This window comes from Melozone crissalis, unplaced genomic scaffold, assembly GCF_028551555.1.
Source record: "Melozone crissalis strain CALT ecotype California unplaced genomic scaffold, PUWL_Pcris_2 ptg000088l_1, whole genome shotgun sequence".
Lineage (NCBI taxonomy): Eukaryota > Metazoa > Chordata > Aves > Passeriformes > Passerellidae > Melozone > Melozone crissalis.
In genome coordinates this window covers 1187389-1205243 of record NW_026535865.1, presented here as the reverse complement: position 1 = coordinate 1205243, position 17855 = coordinate 1187389, and the positions used below count along the sequence as shown (strand labels likewise).

The 17855-nt window shown below is 53.3% G+C and overlaps 1 protein-coding gene across 1 annotated transcript; it reads right to left on the bottom strand.

The window, feature by feature from the left end:
• Window positions 1-369: 369 nt before the first annotated feature.
• Window positions 370-17551, bottom strand: LOC128946906 (excitatory amino acid transporter 5-like). The gene is made up of 11 exons (XM_054290925.1): window positions 17375-17551; window positions 14712-14791; window positions 10968-11180; window positions 10224-10266; window positions 9020-9242; window positions 6162-6261; window positions 5723-5956; window positions 4113-4307; window positions 3375-3509; window positions 2497-2596; window positions 370-2404 (listed from the first exon to the last, which is right to left on the bottom strand). The coding sequence occupies exons 1-11, from the start codon at window positions 17549-17551 to the stop codon at window positions 2267-2269; spliced, it is 1638 nt and encodes a 545-aa protein (XP_054146900.1). The 3' UTR covers window positions 370-2266.
• Window positions 17552-17855: the final 304 nt, after the last annotated feature.

The window sequence follows — 17855 nt, the reverse complement described above, 5'->3', positions numbered from 1 at the left end:
CTTACTAGCACCAAAATAATTCCTGCTGATTTCCAAAACCAAAACATCTCACCAGATAGTAACGGATGTTACCAACACTTTCAAGGCCAGGTTGATGAGGGCTTGGAGCAGCCTGGTCTGGTGGTGTCCCTGCCCATGGGAGATGAGCTTTCAGTTCCTTTCCAATGCAGCCATTCTGGGATTGATGAAGCACAGGACTTGCAGCTCCTGGGGTGAGTTGTACAGGGTGGGATTTGTTTCACCAGCTCTAGATTTATTACTGAGACATGATATTCAGTTTTTTCAGTAATAATTTTTTCTTTGTTGCAGTGAGCTCAAGGATGTGCTGTTTAAGTTGTTTTAGTATGAGTTGCAGTTTCTAGGGCAGGGGATAAGGTGGTCTGGGATAAGCCAGAGCCCAGTGATGGCAGTGACTGCCCAGAGGCTCATCCTGCAGCCCCAGCACTCACTCAGGGACCTTTGCTGTGGATGTGGCATCCTGCCTTTTGTTGCAGGGTTAATTGTGTGCTGTAATATCCAGAGCTCACTAATGAGAGGAGAATGGATGTGAAAGTGGGGCTCGTCTCTGCTGCCTGTGCTGGTGTCTGTGCTGCTTGGCCTGGACTCATCCAGTGAGGGATGTGGGTGCTCCCTTGCACCAGTGACTGACCAGACAGGTCTCATCAGTCTTGCCTGGTTTAATTCCTGTGTTGGAGCAGTCAGGAGCACTGGAGGTGTCTGTCCAGCTGTGTCTGTGGGGTGTGGGTGTCTTGCACAGGACAGGGTGCTCGGTCCTTGTCCAGGCTGGGGCCCCCTGGAGCCTCCCCAGGGCTCACCAGCATCTCCCAGGGGCTCTGGGTGCCTGAGCTCACTCCTGCTATAGAGGAACTGCCACAAAGCCTTTCAGGGCCTGTGATGCTGAACCAGCGTGTGGTGTACCAAGGTGATCATAAATGATATGGGGAGGAGGGAGGGATGTCTGGGGAAGCTGCAGAGATTAATTTGAAATGTGATTATTTTGGGTTTGCCAATGATGTGAGTGCTCCCTGTAGAGCAGCTGGGCTGTAATGTTTAAGAAGGTATTAATTAACCTCACCAAGGAGAAAGGGTGAAAAAGGCCAAAGTTAGCAGCAGTGTCTCAAGCTTATGTTGCCCAGGATTCTAATTATGTGAAGGCTTTCTTAAGTTAAAAGAAGACAATTTTTTGCAAAAGCTGGTTTATGATATTTAATAGTTTCTGCTTTTCATTTGGCAAAACTGGAATGAATATTTCTTCTAAATTAGAAAATTTTTTACAACCTCTGACTTCAGCTGGAAAGAATTCTGCACAGAAAATGTTTTCTTTATGTGCAGTTGGAGAACATTCAGTGATGTGAGTGGGGGTCTGAGCTGTGTTACGGTTCCCAATTCTATGTCAGGAAAGATCAAGAAGGAGAAAAGGGATGAGCTGACATTTTGAGAGACAAATTAATTCACTGACATGAATTGTTGATATAAAAGGCTTTTGTGTAGAAGGCTGCCCTGGGAAGCCTGGATTTTAAGGCTGTAATTGGAATTTGAGCTTGGGGACAGATCCTTAGCTGGGAAAATCAACACAGTTGCAATTGGGCCTGGGTAATTAGTTCTCTGTACTAAAACAGCTGTAGAAACAGGTGTGCAGCTGGGCCTTCCTTCCCTGCAGCCAGTGGATCCCACTGTCCCTGAAAGTGCAACAGCTCAGCCGTCCTGTCTGTAACCCGACAGCTGGGAAATCTAGTTATGTCCCACTTGGATTTTGAGCTCTAGACAAAGAATCACTTAATCTCAGTTTTTATATCAGAACCCAGTAGTAAAATAAAAAGCATTGATTAAAAAAATAATCTCTATAATAAGGAAAACAAAAGCTTCTGGAGCACAGCCTGGCCTCCAGGGAAGAGCTGCTGGCCAGAGGGTTCAGTGTTATGTCCCATCCCTTCTGCATTCCCACCAAATCCAGTCTGCTGACACCTGCTCACCTCCCTCGCTTTCAGAAATAGGTGAGCTTGGAAAAATAGGAGTGATAAATCCTTCAAACCCAGCCATTTAGGACAGGGCAACGAGCTCCCAGCTGTGTCCTCAGGCGCAGGGAGGAGCTGGCTCCCTGCCCCAGTGGCAGAGCCATGCTCTTTGGGTGCCTGCTGGGTAAGAGAGGGTTTTCCCACTTTCTGTGCCAAGTAAGGCCTTTATCTTGCAGAGCATCCGCATGTGACACTCCCAATGTCAGTGTTTAGCACCAAGATGCCGTTTCTGGGAGCAGGAGTGCTGTTATCTACACCTGGCAGATGTTATAGTGAACTCCCGTCTGATCCAACAGCGTTTCCTCGGTTATTTCAATCCCTTTGTCCTTGGGATGCAGGTGTGAGGTCTCTGCAGAAAGAAACTTGTCTGTGTTGCTCACTGGGTTTTGCTGCAAAAATCAGAGCAGAGTTTTAATTTCTGGAGTGAGCAGGTGCCTTGTGCCCATCCTGCCCTGTCCCACGCCCCCCATGTCCCACGTACCGGGGGGGGCTTTGGGGCGAAGTCCTTGTGGCACACGTGCGCGATGATGCCGGCGGCCAGCGCGTCCCCCAGCACGTTGGTCATGGTGCGCAGCCGGTCCCTGCGGAGACAGCGCCAGGATCAGGATGCAGGGCTGGCCTCAGCCAGCGTGCCCGGGGTGCTGGTGGCTCTGGGACACGCCAGCCCCCATCCTGAGTGTCCCTCCCACTGGTGTGGCCAATGCTGTGTTGGTTTTGGAGATGTGAGCCCCGTGCTGGGGCAGCATCTGTGTGACCCTGCCTGTGTGAGCAGAGCAGGGACCTGCCAGTGCCACCTCCCGAACTGGGACAGGCACTGTTGTGCTAAGTGCAGGGAGAGCTGCCTCAGCAAGTCATCAGCTCCTTGAGATGCCTCTCGAGGAGAAATGCTGTAGATCCAGCTACTGATCCTCTCTTGTCTATCCAGGCACCTCTCACATTAGTAGAAGGTGCCAGCAGTGTTGGGTACCTTGTGGTGCTGAAAGGTTGAACTGGTGGTGTGTTAACCTTCCTTTGTTGGGGGAAAGAGAAAAGGGGGAAGGAAAGAGAAAAGCAGCCTTGATACTTGGCACTGTTCCCTCTTTTCCCTGGGGATATGGAAAGTACAAACCAGCCACCCACATGTCACTTCCCTAACTCAGCATCTGCTCTGTGGTTTCTCACCTAATGACTCACTGTGTTTTTATCTGAATTCTTTAGAATGGCACATTTCACAAGCTGTGAGTTTATTTGTCTGTGACAAGTGTAATCCAGCATCAGTTTGTGTCTTGAGAGCAGTCTGGTTTCATCCATCAAGATGAAGATACAGCACCATGAATTGACACAGGCACTGCCCACAGCAGTGGCCTGGAGAGCACTTACAGAGCCCAGTCGACGGCGATGATGAGGGTGATGTCCTCGGTGGGCAGCCCCACGGAGGTGAGCACGATGACCATGGTGACCAGCCCGGACTGTGGGATCCCAGCGGCCCCAATGCTGGCTGCTGAGGCCGTGATGCTGCAAAGAGAAGGTGGCTGAGCAGCTCACACTGCCGTGTTTGCATGGCAGAGTAAGGTCTTGCTGTGGGGAAGGACTGGATTGGACCTGACTTCCTCCACTTTGCTGCTCCCCAGTGCTATCACTAATTTCCCTGTCTGGCAGCCGGTGCCCTGGCTCTGGGCTCCCCCCTGCCTTCAGGGTAGGGACTTCCTCATTAAAATTGATAAATATTTGCAAATGTACTTAATTATTATTTAGTTACATGCTTTATTTCCCTGACTATAAAATGAGAATATCCTACTCCTGAAAGGGAGTATATGGCACCTGCAGAAATTGTTCCATGCTCAGCCCTGCAGTGCTGACCTGCTCCAGCCACATGTCTGTGCAGCTCGGCTTTTCCCTACAGGCAAAGTCCTTGACTTGCAGCACTTTGGGGGCACAGAGCCAGCCCAGCTTTCCCTGGCACACAGCACAGGGACTGGGACATGCTGCTCAGCTCCCCAGCAAAGGTCACTCTGCATTAACCAGATCTCTGCAAACAGCAAAAATGCAAGAGGTTCTCCTAATGTCCATAAATAGGAATAGAGAGAAATAATGTGGCTGCTGCAGAGAAACTTGTACCTGATGGTTATGATTTGTCCCAGGTCCAGCTCATACTCGTTGACCTGGGCGATGAAGATGGCAGCGACGGCCTCGTAGAGCGCGGTGCCGTCCATGTTGATGGTGGCGCCCACGGGGAGCACGAAGCGCGCCACGCGCCTGTCGATGCCGTTGTTCTCCAGGAGACACTTGAGGGTGATGGGCAGGGTGGCTGAGCTGCAGGACAAGAAATGAGCAGGAATTGCTGTTTGCATTGAGCTTTACAAGTTGGAGTCAGTGTGGTGGGACAGAAATACCAGCCCTCCTGGGGGTGGGTGCTGCAATGTCACACAAATTGCTGCAGCAATGAAAATCTCTTCAGCTCTCACCACCCGGGGAATAGACATTATCAGCAAAGTGAGCTGCAGGCTGAGAGAGAAAATGTCAGAATGTCATTTCAGTGGCTGAAGGCACCACTGTAACCACCTGTGTGCCATGGCTGCAGCTCTCTTGACCATCCCTGGTGCCCACGTTAATCCTGCAGCGTGAGACAGTGTGTGCCAGCACTGGCTGGGTTGGGGTCCAGCCAGACCCTCGTCATCCTCACCTGTCTGCTCCATGAGGGGTGCCTGCCTCAGCTTCTGCAACCCTGACCTCTCTCTCTCCTTTCTGTCTAGCATGAAGATGACAACTGTCCCACAGGAACTGGGATGAGGAGTGGAGGAAGAACAGGCTGAAGAAAGGAAACCACAGAAAAGAAGTCCATGGGATTGCAACAGACTCTGGGAGGGGGGGACTGCATTTGGGAAGGGCTCTGGGTGCAGAGCAATGGGGACCATGGGGCTGGGACACAGAGCAGGGTGTTCTCTCTGTGACAGTTCTCCCTCCCTTAGCTGGCTGCAGAGCAGAGGGAGGAGAAGCCTGATGGAGACAGAGCTGGAGATCCAGGTTCAGGACGAGACCAGGTATTAAGAGTTGCAGAAGCAACAGTTGCAGCAGTGGGCATTGGGGAAGGGAGGCGTAGTCCAGGTGGTTTTACTGGGATTCTGTGGAGAAGCAACAGAAAGGCCAGAAAAGTTTTAATAGTGTGAAGTTTTTTTCATTGTTCTAAGGAATGTATTTCAATGAAAACAGAATAGGTAAATATAATCTAAAATGATTAAAATCTTTTCAAAGTAGGCAAGATTTTTCTGTGGATGAACTTGGGATATACTGTAGTTGATTTTACATTGTCAGTAAAGTGTTCAGAAGAGCTTTTGGTGTTTTCAGTTAAACTCCAGGATCACAACCCCATGCAGTTTATAAAGTACCTACGACAGCCCTAGTTTGAATTAATGGAAAGAAAACTGCAGCAATGGAATGAAGTGTGCACACCCACACAAAAACAGTGCTGGTTTGCCCTGGGAAAACCCTGGCAGAGGGTGAGTGGAAGAGCCCCAGGAGCTGCCCAGGCTGGCTGACCAGGGCAGGGCTGAGCATCTGCTTCCTCCTAAAAGCAGGAGCATTCCCATTTCAAACAGTGCTGGAGCTTCATTTTATCTCGAGTTACACCTGTGCCCCCAGAGCTCACCTGGCCAGACACAGCCATGTCTCCCTGGCTAAACCACATCCCTGCTCTGCAGTATCCACAGGTTCCAGCCACGTTTTCCTACCTGGAGGATGTAGCTAAGGCGATCAGCAAGGCTTGCAGTATCCCCTGAATGAAAGCAAAGGGGTTTTTCTTGGTGATGAGCACAAAAAGCAGAGGTAAGAGGATGATTCCATGCACGGCAAGCCCTGACACTACTGTGATGACATACAGTCCCAGCTTCTGTCCAATAACCGAGGGATCTTCCATCTCCAAGATCTTTCCAGCTATGAGAAATACAATGCCAAAGGGGAAGTACCTGCAAAGAAGAAGCATAAAAAATTATGAGGATACAGCAATCACAGTAGCACTGCAGATAGACATGGCAGTGTTTGGTACTGTGCAGTACAGTTGTACAAAAATTCAGTGCTCACAACAGACACTTGCAGACATGTGACTGGCACCGCCATTAGATAGAAGGAAAGAAAATCAATCAGTCAGTGATCAGTCAAAACCAGATTTACCAAACAGCCATCGAGACAATTTTCATGACTGCTTCGTTCAGACACTGGCACACGTTGACCAGGGGTGCTCCTCGCTCGCCCATTTTCCCCAGGAGGAGTCCTGCAAGCAAGCACAGCACGTTACTTTACTTGGGAGCAGCACCTGACAGGCCAAGTGTCTTGAGGGTCTGGTGGCCACAGAATGGGGGTCACCATTTAAACCTGATTTAGTCCTGTTGCTGTGTGCTCTTACAAGCCAGAGCCATTCTCTGTCCCAAGCAAACACAAGCATTTGGCCTTTTTTCACAAAACCCCAGCAGACCCAAATCCAGGATTTGGACTCTTCCTTGCACAGAAAACAGATAAACTTCACTGCTGCTCAATGCTGGAAGGGTCATTTCCTGAGGTGGATAAACTGTGGATTAGCTGGATTAGTGGCTATCTGGATTGCTATTTGATAATGCAAGAATAATGACCTCTGGAAAGAAAAAGGGATTTCTTTTAAGGATAAGGTGTGGCAGGGCTCTCTGTAGCCGAGGATGGGATGCTGTGCTGCATCCCTGCCCTGCTGTGGAGTGAAAGGGGCCCCAGCAGTGCTCAGGCCCCTCCTGGCTCCCTCCTGGGCTGGGCTGGTCACTGTTGGTGGCTCACAGGCTGTGCCATGGTGGTGACAACACACGTGGTGTACAGTGTGATGTCAGGAAGGATCTGAGTGAGTTGCTTAGATACAGGCATTAAGCCTTCTCTCCTAAATCTGTTTTTTTCCTTTGATGTTGCATTAATCTAATCCAGTCTAATTTTCTGTTGAAGGAATACTTGAGCAGAAATACAGGCTGTGGTTTGAATGGTTGGACAGGATATGGTGCTGTCATGTCTGCCAGTGCTAAACCCCATTGCTTTCACTGCCTGGGAGGCTTTCCAGGAACCCATCAAGCAAAGGGAAAAGGAACCTTTGAGCATTTGCCCATCTTGTTTCCAGCTTGGTGCAAGTCCTTCTTCCTGTGTTGGCTATAATTAATTTTGAAGCACTGTGCAGGTGTCTGCTTTATCTTGAAAAAGAAGAATATAGACGGGATCTTGTCCTGCTTATCCCTCCTCAGTGTTCAGGGTTGAGGACTCCAAGAAGCCCTTGGTTGGTGGTTGGGTCTCTTGCCTTGCTCAAAAGAAAGATGAGGTGGGGTTGCATTTGCAGCCCAGAAATGAGACAAGGCTTGGCATGTTTAAATCTCAGCTCTGTGGACAAATCCAGTATTTGGTAGCCACAACAGCTGTTTTGGAAGAAAGTAATTTCTCTTCAGGTCCTAGAGAGCTGATTTGGGAGACATGGCCCGAGTAAACAGACAGATAAGGATCTTGAAAGCTCTGCCCCCTCCTGGATTTCAAAAGCAGCAGAGAGGCCCTCAGTGCCAGTGAAGAACTGTCAGAGCTGGGGTCACTCTGGGTACCTGGTGGGTGCTGCATGGATGCCTTGGTCTGAGCCTCACCAGCTCCCTATTTTTGGTGCTGGACACAAACACACTTTGCTGAGAGCTCAGCCAGCTTCCAGCTGCCCCACCGTGCTGCGTGCAGGTGATCCCTGTTTCCCAAGGCATGGGCTGTGCCTGTCCCTCTCTGTTTTCTGCCAGGCAAACTCAGATCAGCCTCTCCTCATAAGGAAAGCCCCCTGTGGGTGTATGAATGCCCTTTATCAAGCTGCCTGTGCCTGGTGCAGTGATGCTGTGCCAGTCTGTGGAGCTCTAATCCTGGGCAAAGCATGGCAAGTGCAGGTGGTGGCTGAGGCTGGCTCAGGTGATCCCCCACCGCCTCCCAGCTCTGGCTGATCCCACTCCCACGCTGGAGGGGTTGTGGAGTGTCATCTTAGGAGAGAAAAGCAGCTTCTCCTTGCAGGTTTGGCCGGGCTGGAGGGGGCACGTGTCCTGTGGGCAGGAGCTCAGCAGCTTTGCTGGGTGTTGGTTGCTGGGACAGGAGGTTCCAGAGACACCTTCTGGCTGTAGGGGTCTGTCAGTGGCTCTGGCTCTGCCCAGTTTCACTGTGGCCACCTCAGGCCTCACATTTGGAGCTGGCTGCTCCCCAGGCTCTGACTGCACTCCAGGGCTGTGCTGGCTGTGCTGCCTCCACACCTCAAATCCCCTAATTGGCTTTTTGGTTCCTTATACACAAAGTTCAAGCTCCTTGCCCTCACCTCTTAATCTACACATAATCCTACCACTCTGCTCATCTCACTGCCTCCTACTCTCTTTCCTTTCTGATCCCTCCTTCCTCCCTTTCTCCCTCAGCCTTGCACCTGTGTCCGCTTATGCTTTGAGGCAGCTTCAAGTTCCTCCTTTCAATGACTTTCTCCCCTTTAAACCTCCTCCCCTGCACGTGTCTCTCCACAGCCCCTGCTCCTTCTTCCTTCCCAGAATTGCTGCAAGCACCTTTTCCACACAGGACTGCAAGCTGTTCAATGCAGGATGCTGTCCCACCTCCTCAGAAAGTCCTGTTGGGAATCCTCATAACAGCCCCACATCTGACCGTGCTGTCACATCCTGCCTGCTCAGGGGCTGCACACTCACTCAGCATGAAGAGTTTGGGGCTTTGTGGTGAGCTGTGTCCCAGGCAGCCTCCGCAAAATTACACCTCGCTTCAGACCTCATTAAAAGGAATCCCCAGCTGATGTAATGGTTTGAGAACCCTCAGGACCGGCACGGGGGCTGTGAGGGATAAACCAGCCTTGCCCATGCCTCCACTTTCAGTGAGGGCCTTGGCACGAGCTCTGTGCTGAGCCCATTCCCCTTTTAGTTGAAGCTAAAAGAACCTTGTCCCACATCTTTTGCTCTGCAAACCCTGGTGCTGCAGCAGTGGCACCTGGGCTGCCCTGGCCGTGGAGGAGCAGGTACCTATGGTTGCTGAGAAGATGACAATGCCCAGGACATTCATCTCGTTGCTGGTCCCAGCCAGGGTCCTGTAGGTCATCTCGGGTGATGGTGTCAGCTCAAGGAACACAGGCCGGTGGATTTCAGGGTTTTTGTCATCAGGTGCAAAGTAAATAAAATTGACAGGTTTTCCCGGGATCTTTGGAAAACCAGGAGATTTCACCACCGGGACAAGAACAGTTCGGTACTGGAAGAGAAGCAAAGGAGGGAGGTCAGTGTGTGCTGGCATGAGCTCTGTCCTGCTCTCAGCACGGAGGCCAAGCCAGCCCTGGGCTGGTGCTCCTGCAGGTCAAGGTTTGGTTTCCAGGCAGTGAAAGGCTGGTGGGGACAAGGGTGAGAGTCAGGCAGGGGGAGCTGTGGCTGTTGGCTGCAGACCGTGCTCAGCCAAGGCTGCAGAGCAGACTCGTGGTGTTGGTGATGCCAGCCCAGCGCTGGGGTCCCTCTGTCCCTCCATTCCCCCTCCCGGGAGCTTTACCGATGCTTTCCCAATGCCAGCAGTTTGTTTTCCCTGTCCCTACAGCCTAGCTGGCCACTCCAGCTGTCCCCTTTGACCACTGTACCTTCCCTCAGGCATCCCTTCTGTGTGTCCCTCCTGTGTGTCCCTCCTGTGTGTCCCTCCTGTGTGTCCCTTCTCGGTGTCCCTTCTCTGTGTCCCTTCTCGGTGTCCCTTCTCTGTGCCCCCTTCCCTGCCTGTGCCCAGCCCATGCCGCCCCTGCCCTGCCCAGGAGCAGGGTCTGAGGGCTTTGAGCAGGGTCTGAGGGGTTTGAGCAGGGTCTGAGGGGTCTGAGCAGGGTCTGAGGGCTTTGAGCAGGGTCTGAGGGGTTTGAGCAGGGTCTGAGGGGTCTGAGCAGGGTCTGAGGGCTTTGAGCAGGGTCTGAGGGGTTTGAGCAGGGTCTGAGGGGTCTGAGCAGGGTCTGAGGGCTTTGAGCAGGGTCTGAGGGGTCTGAGCAGGGTCTGAGGGGTTTGTGCTGCTCCCTTGGGGAGCCTGGCAGGCAGAGGGCAGGCACGGGGTCTCTGTGAGCGCCCTCCCACCTTCAGGGCCCGCCCTGGGTGAGCGTGGGGGATGCAGAGGAAGGGAAGGGAGGGGAAGGGGCTCCTGTCCAGGCTGTGGGCGGGCAGAGGCAGCCCAGTGTGGAGCTGAGCACGCAGAGGGGTCAGGGGAACTCACCTGCTGGAACGAAGCTTCAACCAGGTTAGAAGGAAACATGTTTCTGTAAGAGACCAATGACACAGGGCTAGAGTGTTATGAGAGCACAGGGAGCATCCTGGGCAGCACTTCTGGTGGGCACAATGTCCAGAGGAGGACATGAAAGCCAACAACAGCTTATGACAGCTGTGCAGGCTGAGAGCAAAGAAAGGCTGGAAGGTGAATGCAAAGCAGGACTGAGAACCATGAGTAAATGTGTTTGGTGGGGAGCCTGAGCCTGGGATGGACATCTGCCATCTGCAGCCCCTGCTCAGAGCCTGGTCCAGTCAATCCAGTAGCTCCAGAGATGGAGCTTCTCCCCCAGCCCCTGGGTGTTTGCTGCAACCCCTCCCCAGGTAACCCCATCCATGCCTAACCCAGCTCTGGGCTCGGCTGTCCCAGCTGGGGCTGCAGAGGAGAATCCAAACCTTGCTGGGAACCGTGCCTGATCTCTGCTGCAGGGCATCTCCTTGCTGATGGCTTTGGGAGAGCAGGGGCAGTGCCAGAGGGGCCAGAGGGGATGGCATGGGGAAATGAGCCCCATATTGCTGGGCTTGGAGGAGATGGCTGGGGGAAAGGAATCCCATGTTGATGGCCTTGGAGGTACCAGCACCTGGCCAGCGGTTCTCCTGTTCCCCTTGAGAACTCAGGGTCTTCTGGGAACTCAGAACCTTCTGGGAAGAGTTTGTTACCACAGCCTTGGCTCTGCTGGGTTCCAGGACACACCTGATTAAATCCAGTAGCGCGTCGGCGGAGCTGAGCACCACTTTCCCCACAGAGTAGTTGTCCTTCTGGGCAGCTGCCCCAGGATGGATGCTGACCACGAGGATGATCCCCACGGTCACTGCCATGAAGGTTGTCCAGAGGTAGTAGGTGATGGTGATCACCCCCATCTTCCCACAGGCCTTGGAATCCATGGTGGCCAGCCCAGACATGAGGCTGCAGCACAGAGCAGAGGGGTCACTGTCTGCTCCCCAGACTGCACAAGATGCACCTGATGGGCAAAATCTCCACGGTGGGAGGGGTTCCTGTCGCTTTTTTAAACCAAAGCCTAAGGGCATCACTGAGCTCTTGCACATTCCTGTGCCAGTATCTACAGGATCTCACACCCAGGATGAGCTTGTGACACCCCAAGCTGAGCTGTGAAGGGCAGGAGACACCTCCAAGCTTCTTCTCAAGGTCTGGCTGTGTTTTCTGTGAGGGCTAAGAAGTTTATTATATTAGTTGTTCTAAGTTGTTCTGATGTTGCTCCTTTTTTGTGAGATGCTGTTATCTTATATCTCCATTGCCTCTGCCACTGCTGTGTGCCATTGTGAGGAGCAAAGGAAGGTACCAGCAAGGTTCATAAAATCCTGCTGGGGATGGACCCCATGCCCCCAGGAGGGACCTGCAGGTTCAGATTTCATGCACACATAAGCTTTCCTAAGAAGGAACCCATAAGCTACTTCTCAGCAAAACTAAAAATAGAGAGGGCATCACAGGCTGCCCCAGCAGGGAGAGCAGTGCTGGTGGTGGGGACAAGCTGGGTGCAGGACTGGGTTTGCTGAGGCTCACTTGGGAGGAACTGCTGAAATTCTCAAGGGCAGAGAGGCCACACACAGAGACCCAGACAAATGTGAGGAGTGGGAAACCCCCAGCCATGTGGTGTTTAACAGGGCAAGTGTTGGATCCAGCCCTGGGATGGGGCAGCCATGGGTGCAGGGATAGGCTGGGGATGAGAGGCTGGAGAGCAGCGCCCTGGGAAGGGCCCTGGGGGTCCTGGTCAGTGCAAGTTGGATCTGAGTCACTGCTGGGTCCTGGCAGCCCCAAGGGCCACCCTGTGCTGGGGCACCAGGCCCAGGGAGGGATTGTCCCACTCTGCTCTGCCCTGGGGCAGCCTCAGCTCCAGTGCTGGGGGCACTTTGGGCACCACGACATCAGAAGGACCCAAAGCTGTTGGAGAGTGCCCAGAGGAGGGACACGGAGCTGGGCAAGGGCTGAGGAGCAGCTGAGGGCACTTGGCTGGTTCAGCTGCAGCCCAGGAGACTGAGGGGAGGCTCCTCGGGGGCTGCAGCTCCTCCCCAGGGCAGGCACAGGGGCAGGGGCTGAGCTCTGCTCTGGCACAGGGACAGGAGCCCAGCAAGGGCTGCAGCTGTGCCAGGCCTTGGCATGGAGCTCAGGGCAAGGTTCTGCCCCCCGAGGCTGCTGGGCACTGCCCAGGCTGCCCAGGCAATGGTGCCAAGGCTGCCAGAGCTGCAGGAGCTCCCAGGGCTGCTCAGGGTGGGGTGTTGGGGTGGCTGTGCAGGGACAGGGGGTGCACTGATGATCCCTGAGGGTCCCTCCCAGCTCAGGATATTCCAGGATTCTATGAAATGTGAGTGTTTGGGGCTGTAGTGTGCCCCCCATGCACAGACCCACACTAAGCCCCTGCACATGATCGAAGGGTGCAGGGGTCAGTGCCAGCCCTGGGGACACACAGGGGGGCTGAGGTGGTGGTCAGCCCATGGATGCCATTCAGCAGCCACACATCCAGAAGGGCCCAGAAGGGCCTTGGAAACTCAAGAGAGTCCAGAAAAGCAACCCTGGCATAGGTGGTGCTTTCCAATTCAAGGCTTGGGGATCTCCAGAGCTCCATCCCCAGAGCACACCCAGGCCCCTCTGGGATGCTGTGCAGAGGGAAGGCACCACTTTGTAGCAGGCACAGGGATTGCAAAGGCCCCGTGGAGGGCAGAGGCCTAAAGATAGGAAATGCCAAGTCATGGTGAATAGCTGGAAGCCCCTCTCTTCTGCCTTTCAGACCCCAGCTTATCTCTCTGTAAGCCTACAGGTCACTCCCTTTTAACCCCTGCTATTGGACAATTTCTGATCCCCTATACCCTGTATAATGGGCTGTTTTAGCCCAGTCCTGTAGAAAAGCTGTCGCTGGAACCCTTCACAGATCACCCAGTAAAGACATTGTCACAGATATCTTTTGTGAAAAATCTTTTCTTGAGATTTTTCTCCCTTCTGAGAGGCCGTGGCCTCAGCAACAAAGTGTAAACCATGGTTATCTGCTGCTGTGGAATGTAACAGGGGCATCTGTGATTGGTCTCCTGTGGATGTTTGGATTTACTGACCACTCACGGCAGAGCTGTGCCCGCTTTCTGCCAGGACACAGATCTTTGTTATTCATTCTTTTCTATTCTTAGCTTAGCTAGCCTTCTGAGAATTTTCCTTCTATTTCTTTTTAGTAGAGTCATAATGTAATATATATCATAAAATAATAAATCAAGCCTTCTGAACATGAAGTCAACATTCTCGTCTCTCTCTCACCCTGAAGACCCTTGTGACCACTGTCACAGACATCACTGTGGAACACCAGAACAGCCTTCTCCTCTCTCACCCTGAGTCTGCCTGCCTGCAGCACTGAGCCAGCAAAGAGCTGGAATCACAAAGAGCTGGAATCACAAAGAGCTGGAATCACTAAAGAGCTGATATCCCTTAAGCTTGCTGTCGTTGCCAGCGGCTGAGAGCTGCTTGGGAACCCGGGCAGTCTGTCCCTAAAGGACTGAGCTATCCAGACCTTGTGCAGCCTGCTGGGGCAAATCTGAACCCAGCAGGAGCCGAATTACAACTTTACAAATTCAGTAATTATAGAAAAGTCCTTGGTTCAATCCAACATGAAAGAAAACTCGCAGGAGGCTCTGCAGAGCCTGCACCCACAGACAGCAGTGATCAGAGGAGAGCACCCAGCAACTGCTGCAGGGAGGCCTGAGAGCAAAGGGAACCCCAGGCACCTCAGGGAGGGATGTGAGGTACAGACCTCACTGAACAGGTCAAGTGTGGCCAGGATAGAGACCACTCTGTCCTCAGAAATGAACCAGAGACAAATGGGACAACAAGCAAACTCTGACCAACAATAGAGAAAAGACACATCCTCGAGGGAGCAAGGACTTGACCATTTGTGTGTGTCTGATGAGCACATGCCAACATTTGTTTGCAATATCTCAATCCATGCAAGGTTTTCAAGACCTTGCTTAGACCCCAGTAGGACTGCTGGCTCTGTTCCTTATTTCTAGGTATGTATGGACCAATAAAATGGGAATTTGCAAACACATACACAGCACTGAGGAACACCTATGATTTTTTACCCGAACTTTCTCAAATCCCTCTAAGAGAATCTGCTTTGAGGTTAAGCAGCCCGTCACAACTGCCCACAGATGGTCCTGGAACCACCAGCTGCCCAAAAGGAGGGAAACACCCCAGCCAGTGCAGGTATCTGAGGTGGGTGCAAGTGCCTACCAAATCCAGGTGAGGATTTATCCCAGACTGCTGCTGGGAAATCGTGGGGTTTGATGGACACCAAGCCATCTGCTTGGCTGCCAGCTGCCTGGAGCCAGGATTATTCTCACCCCATGCAGTTTTCAGGTAATCTCCTCACTGGGGTGTTGCAGGGTGATCTTTTCAACGTGATGGAAAGATGGTGCTTTAGAGCAGAAGACAATGTCTTACCTGGAGGTGATCAAGGGCAGGATCAGCATCTTCAGCATCCTCATGAGGAGCTCTCCAGGAAAGGAAAAATACTGCTTCTCCTGCATAGAGCAGAGCATGTGTCAGGCAAATGATTTCAGGCTCAAGCTTGATGAATTTGCCTTTTTTTCCCAACCAGACCCAGCTCTGAGCTGGGTTCTGAACTGGCAGCCCCTCCTTGAGGCCATTTCTCTGCTGTCCCTTACTGGGAGCTGGCTCAGGGATGGGCAATATTGGCCACATGGCAAACCTGGCTACAAACAAGGGAGGAGCACGGGGGGGGTTGGTCCCCTCCCAGAACCATTCTTGATTCTGTAGCCTTCTAGGGAATGGTCCACATGCTCCCACCACTGGCTCCTCCCAAAAGTCATTGCTCTCATTACCAGGGAGCAGAGGCTTGGCTGCATCTGATTTGGGGCAAAAGTGCCCCAAAGCTGTTGGCAGCAACAAAAGGTGGGATTTATCTCATGGCTGCAGCTGGAAAAGATAAGTACAGGGAGAGCCCAGGTGTCTGGCCCATCCATGGCACAATTTTGGTGCCATGGCATCTCTCCACCCCCTACACCCCTCACATGGACATGGGGAAGGGCTGCAGAGACATCCCCCAAAGTCTGAATCCCACAGCCATGACCAAGGGGAGAGTGAGGGGTCTGTGGGACCAGCAGCCTGGCCAGCATCCCTCCTTCCCTCTATCCCTATATCTGCCCACCACCCATCCCTCCATCCATGCATTCATCCATCCCCACATTCATCCATCCCCCTATCCATCCATCATCCATCCATCCATCATCCATCCATCCATCCATCCATCCATCCATCCATCCATCATCCATCCATCCATCCATCCATCATCCATCCATCATCCATCCATCCATCCATCCATCCATCCATCATCCATCCATCCATCCATCATCCATCCATCCATCCATCCCCACATCCATCCATCCATCCATCCGTCCATCCATCCATCCATCCATCCCCCCATCCATCCATCCATCCATCCATCCATCCATCATCCATCCATCCATCCATCCATCCATCCATCCATCCATCATCCATCCATCCATCCATCCCCCCATCCATCCATCCATCCATCCATCCATCCATCCATCATCCATCCATCCATCCCCCCATCCATCCATCCATCCATCATCCATCCATCCCTGATCCCCCTATTTTGCTGTGTCACTGTTGAGGTGTCAGGGAGGGATCTGAGATGGCCTCAGGTACTTTTGGTTTCTACAAAGTAGCCACCACCTCAGGCTGAGGCTTTGAGGGGTGCCAAGGCAGCTGCTCAATTGTTCCCCTGTGCTGTCCCTGCACTGTCCCAGTGTGTGACCTGGACGTGGCTGATGTCCCCAGGGAGCTCAGGCAGAGCAGAGCTGCCATGGGCCCAGCTGAGTGTGAGGGGTAGTGCCAGAAATGAACAGGATCTCCTTGCCAGGGGGTCTCTCAGCTTTGTGACACCTTCCCATTGCCGGGAGGAAAGCAGGGACTGGCCACCTCTCCAGCTCTCCTCCAGATTTTGTGACAAAAGTCCTTACTGGGGACAGTCTCTAGAGGCTGCCAGGCCCACAGCAGAGCTGTGGCAACAGGGCAGGATGGGCTGGAGCAGAGGAAGGATAAACTTGATGCATGGCAGGATGAGGGGCTGGAGCCCCAAGACTCTGCCAGCCTCAAGCCCAGCACGGGTGTGTGCACTGGGAAGCAGGGAGATTACACCCAGCTTCAATTAAGTAACGAGATCATCCCTGCTGCGCTGATGCTGAAGGGCCTAATTGAAATGACAAGACTTTGCTAAATCCTAGTGGGCAACACAGGGATGTTCCAGCATCAGCTGAGCTCTCCCGAGCGGCATTCCCCCTCTGGGCTCAGCAGCCTGGCCCAGGACCAGGGCTGAGCCACGGCCCAGCTGCCCCAGGGCAGAGCTCTCAGCTCAGAGCCTTTCACAGTGTGATGCTCCTGGAAGGGGCTGAGCCAATTGTGCCTTTCTCTCTCGTGTGTTTTCTCCAATGCATTTGTCTCCAGGGCTCCTCAAAGGAACGTGACTCCTCAAAGCTCTCCAGGCTCCCCATCAGCCCTCTATTTATTTGCTGGGTCCTCTCCAGAGCATGGAAATGTGCTTTGATTGCACATGGCTGGGGAGAGTAACGGGAGGACTCCATCCCCTGGACCCCATTCCTCAAAACCCATCCCCTGGACCCAATCCCTCAAACCCCATCCCCTGGACCCCATCCCTCAAACCCCATCCCCTGGACCCCATCCCTCAGATGCCAGTGCTGCTGGTGGTGTTGGAGGGAGCCTGTTTACTGAGCATCTAGCCCCTGAGCAAACATTCCCCCCTTTCCCACCCTCATCCCACCTCGAGCTCCTGCAGCCCCATGAGGTCCAGCCCAGAGCTCCCCACTCTCATTGGAGGGAGGCAGGATTTGTCCTATAGCTTGGGCATTTGTTGGCACCTTCTTGGAAAAAAAGGAAAGGAAAAAGAGAAAAAAGCCATGGGGAGAAACCTGCCTCGAGGTGGTTTTCTTGGGAAGGTGCCCTTGCCTTTAGGGCTGTGCCCATCTGGGACCCTCACTGGCACCAGGGTTTGCCCCTGCCCCACTCCATCCCCTCACTCCCATCACCATTCCAGCCAGGCTCACCAGGTCTGTCAGCTCCAGCGCCCGCAGCAGGAACCCCAGGAGGCATCCGGTGACCACCGAGAGCATGGAGAGGGTCAGGAGGCCATTCTTGTACCAGAACGCCCGCAGCCACTTCCAGAGGCGCAGGAGGGCCGTGGCCAGCGAGTGCAGCACGGCTCTCCTGACCCACTCCCACATGGTCCCCTCAGCTGCCCAGGGGCTGCCCCTGGGAGCAGCTCCCAGCCCCGCTCATGGCCACGGCCCCGCAGCGCCAAGGAGCTGCTCTGTGCCCGGAGCCGAGTGTGCTGCTGCGTAATCCCCACAACCAAAAGCTTCAGGGATATTTGGGAGCCTTTCCCATAATGGAAAGTGACGTCTTCAACGGGTTAATCTGGGCTTGGCATCCCGCCCTGAGGTGCTGAACCCTCCCAGTTTAACCCTCCAGCCCCGGGGATGGGGGCCAGTGTGCAGACTGAGAGCAGGGACTCAGCCCCAGAACTTC

What these genes read in the sequence shown, in the direction of transcription:
- LOC128946906 (XM_054290925.1), bottom strand. Translation starts at nt 17,551, where the DNA reads ATGTGGGAGTGGGTCAGGAGAGCCGTGCTGCACTCGCTGGCCACGGCC. An exon ending in CTGCCCTTGATCACCTCCAG is followed by an intron (nt 11,181 to 14,711) that starts GTAAGACATTGT and finishes TCTGTGCTGCAG; the next exon opens with CCTCATGTCTGGGCTGGCCA. An exon ending in CATCTTCTCAGCAACCATAG is followed by an intron (nt 6,262 to 9,019) that starts GTACCTGCTCCT and finishes GCTTGCTTGCAG; the next exon opens with GACTCCTCCTGGGGAAAATG.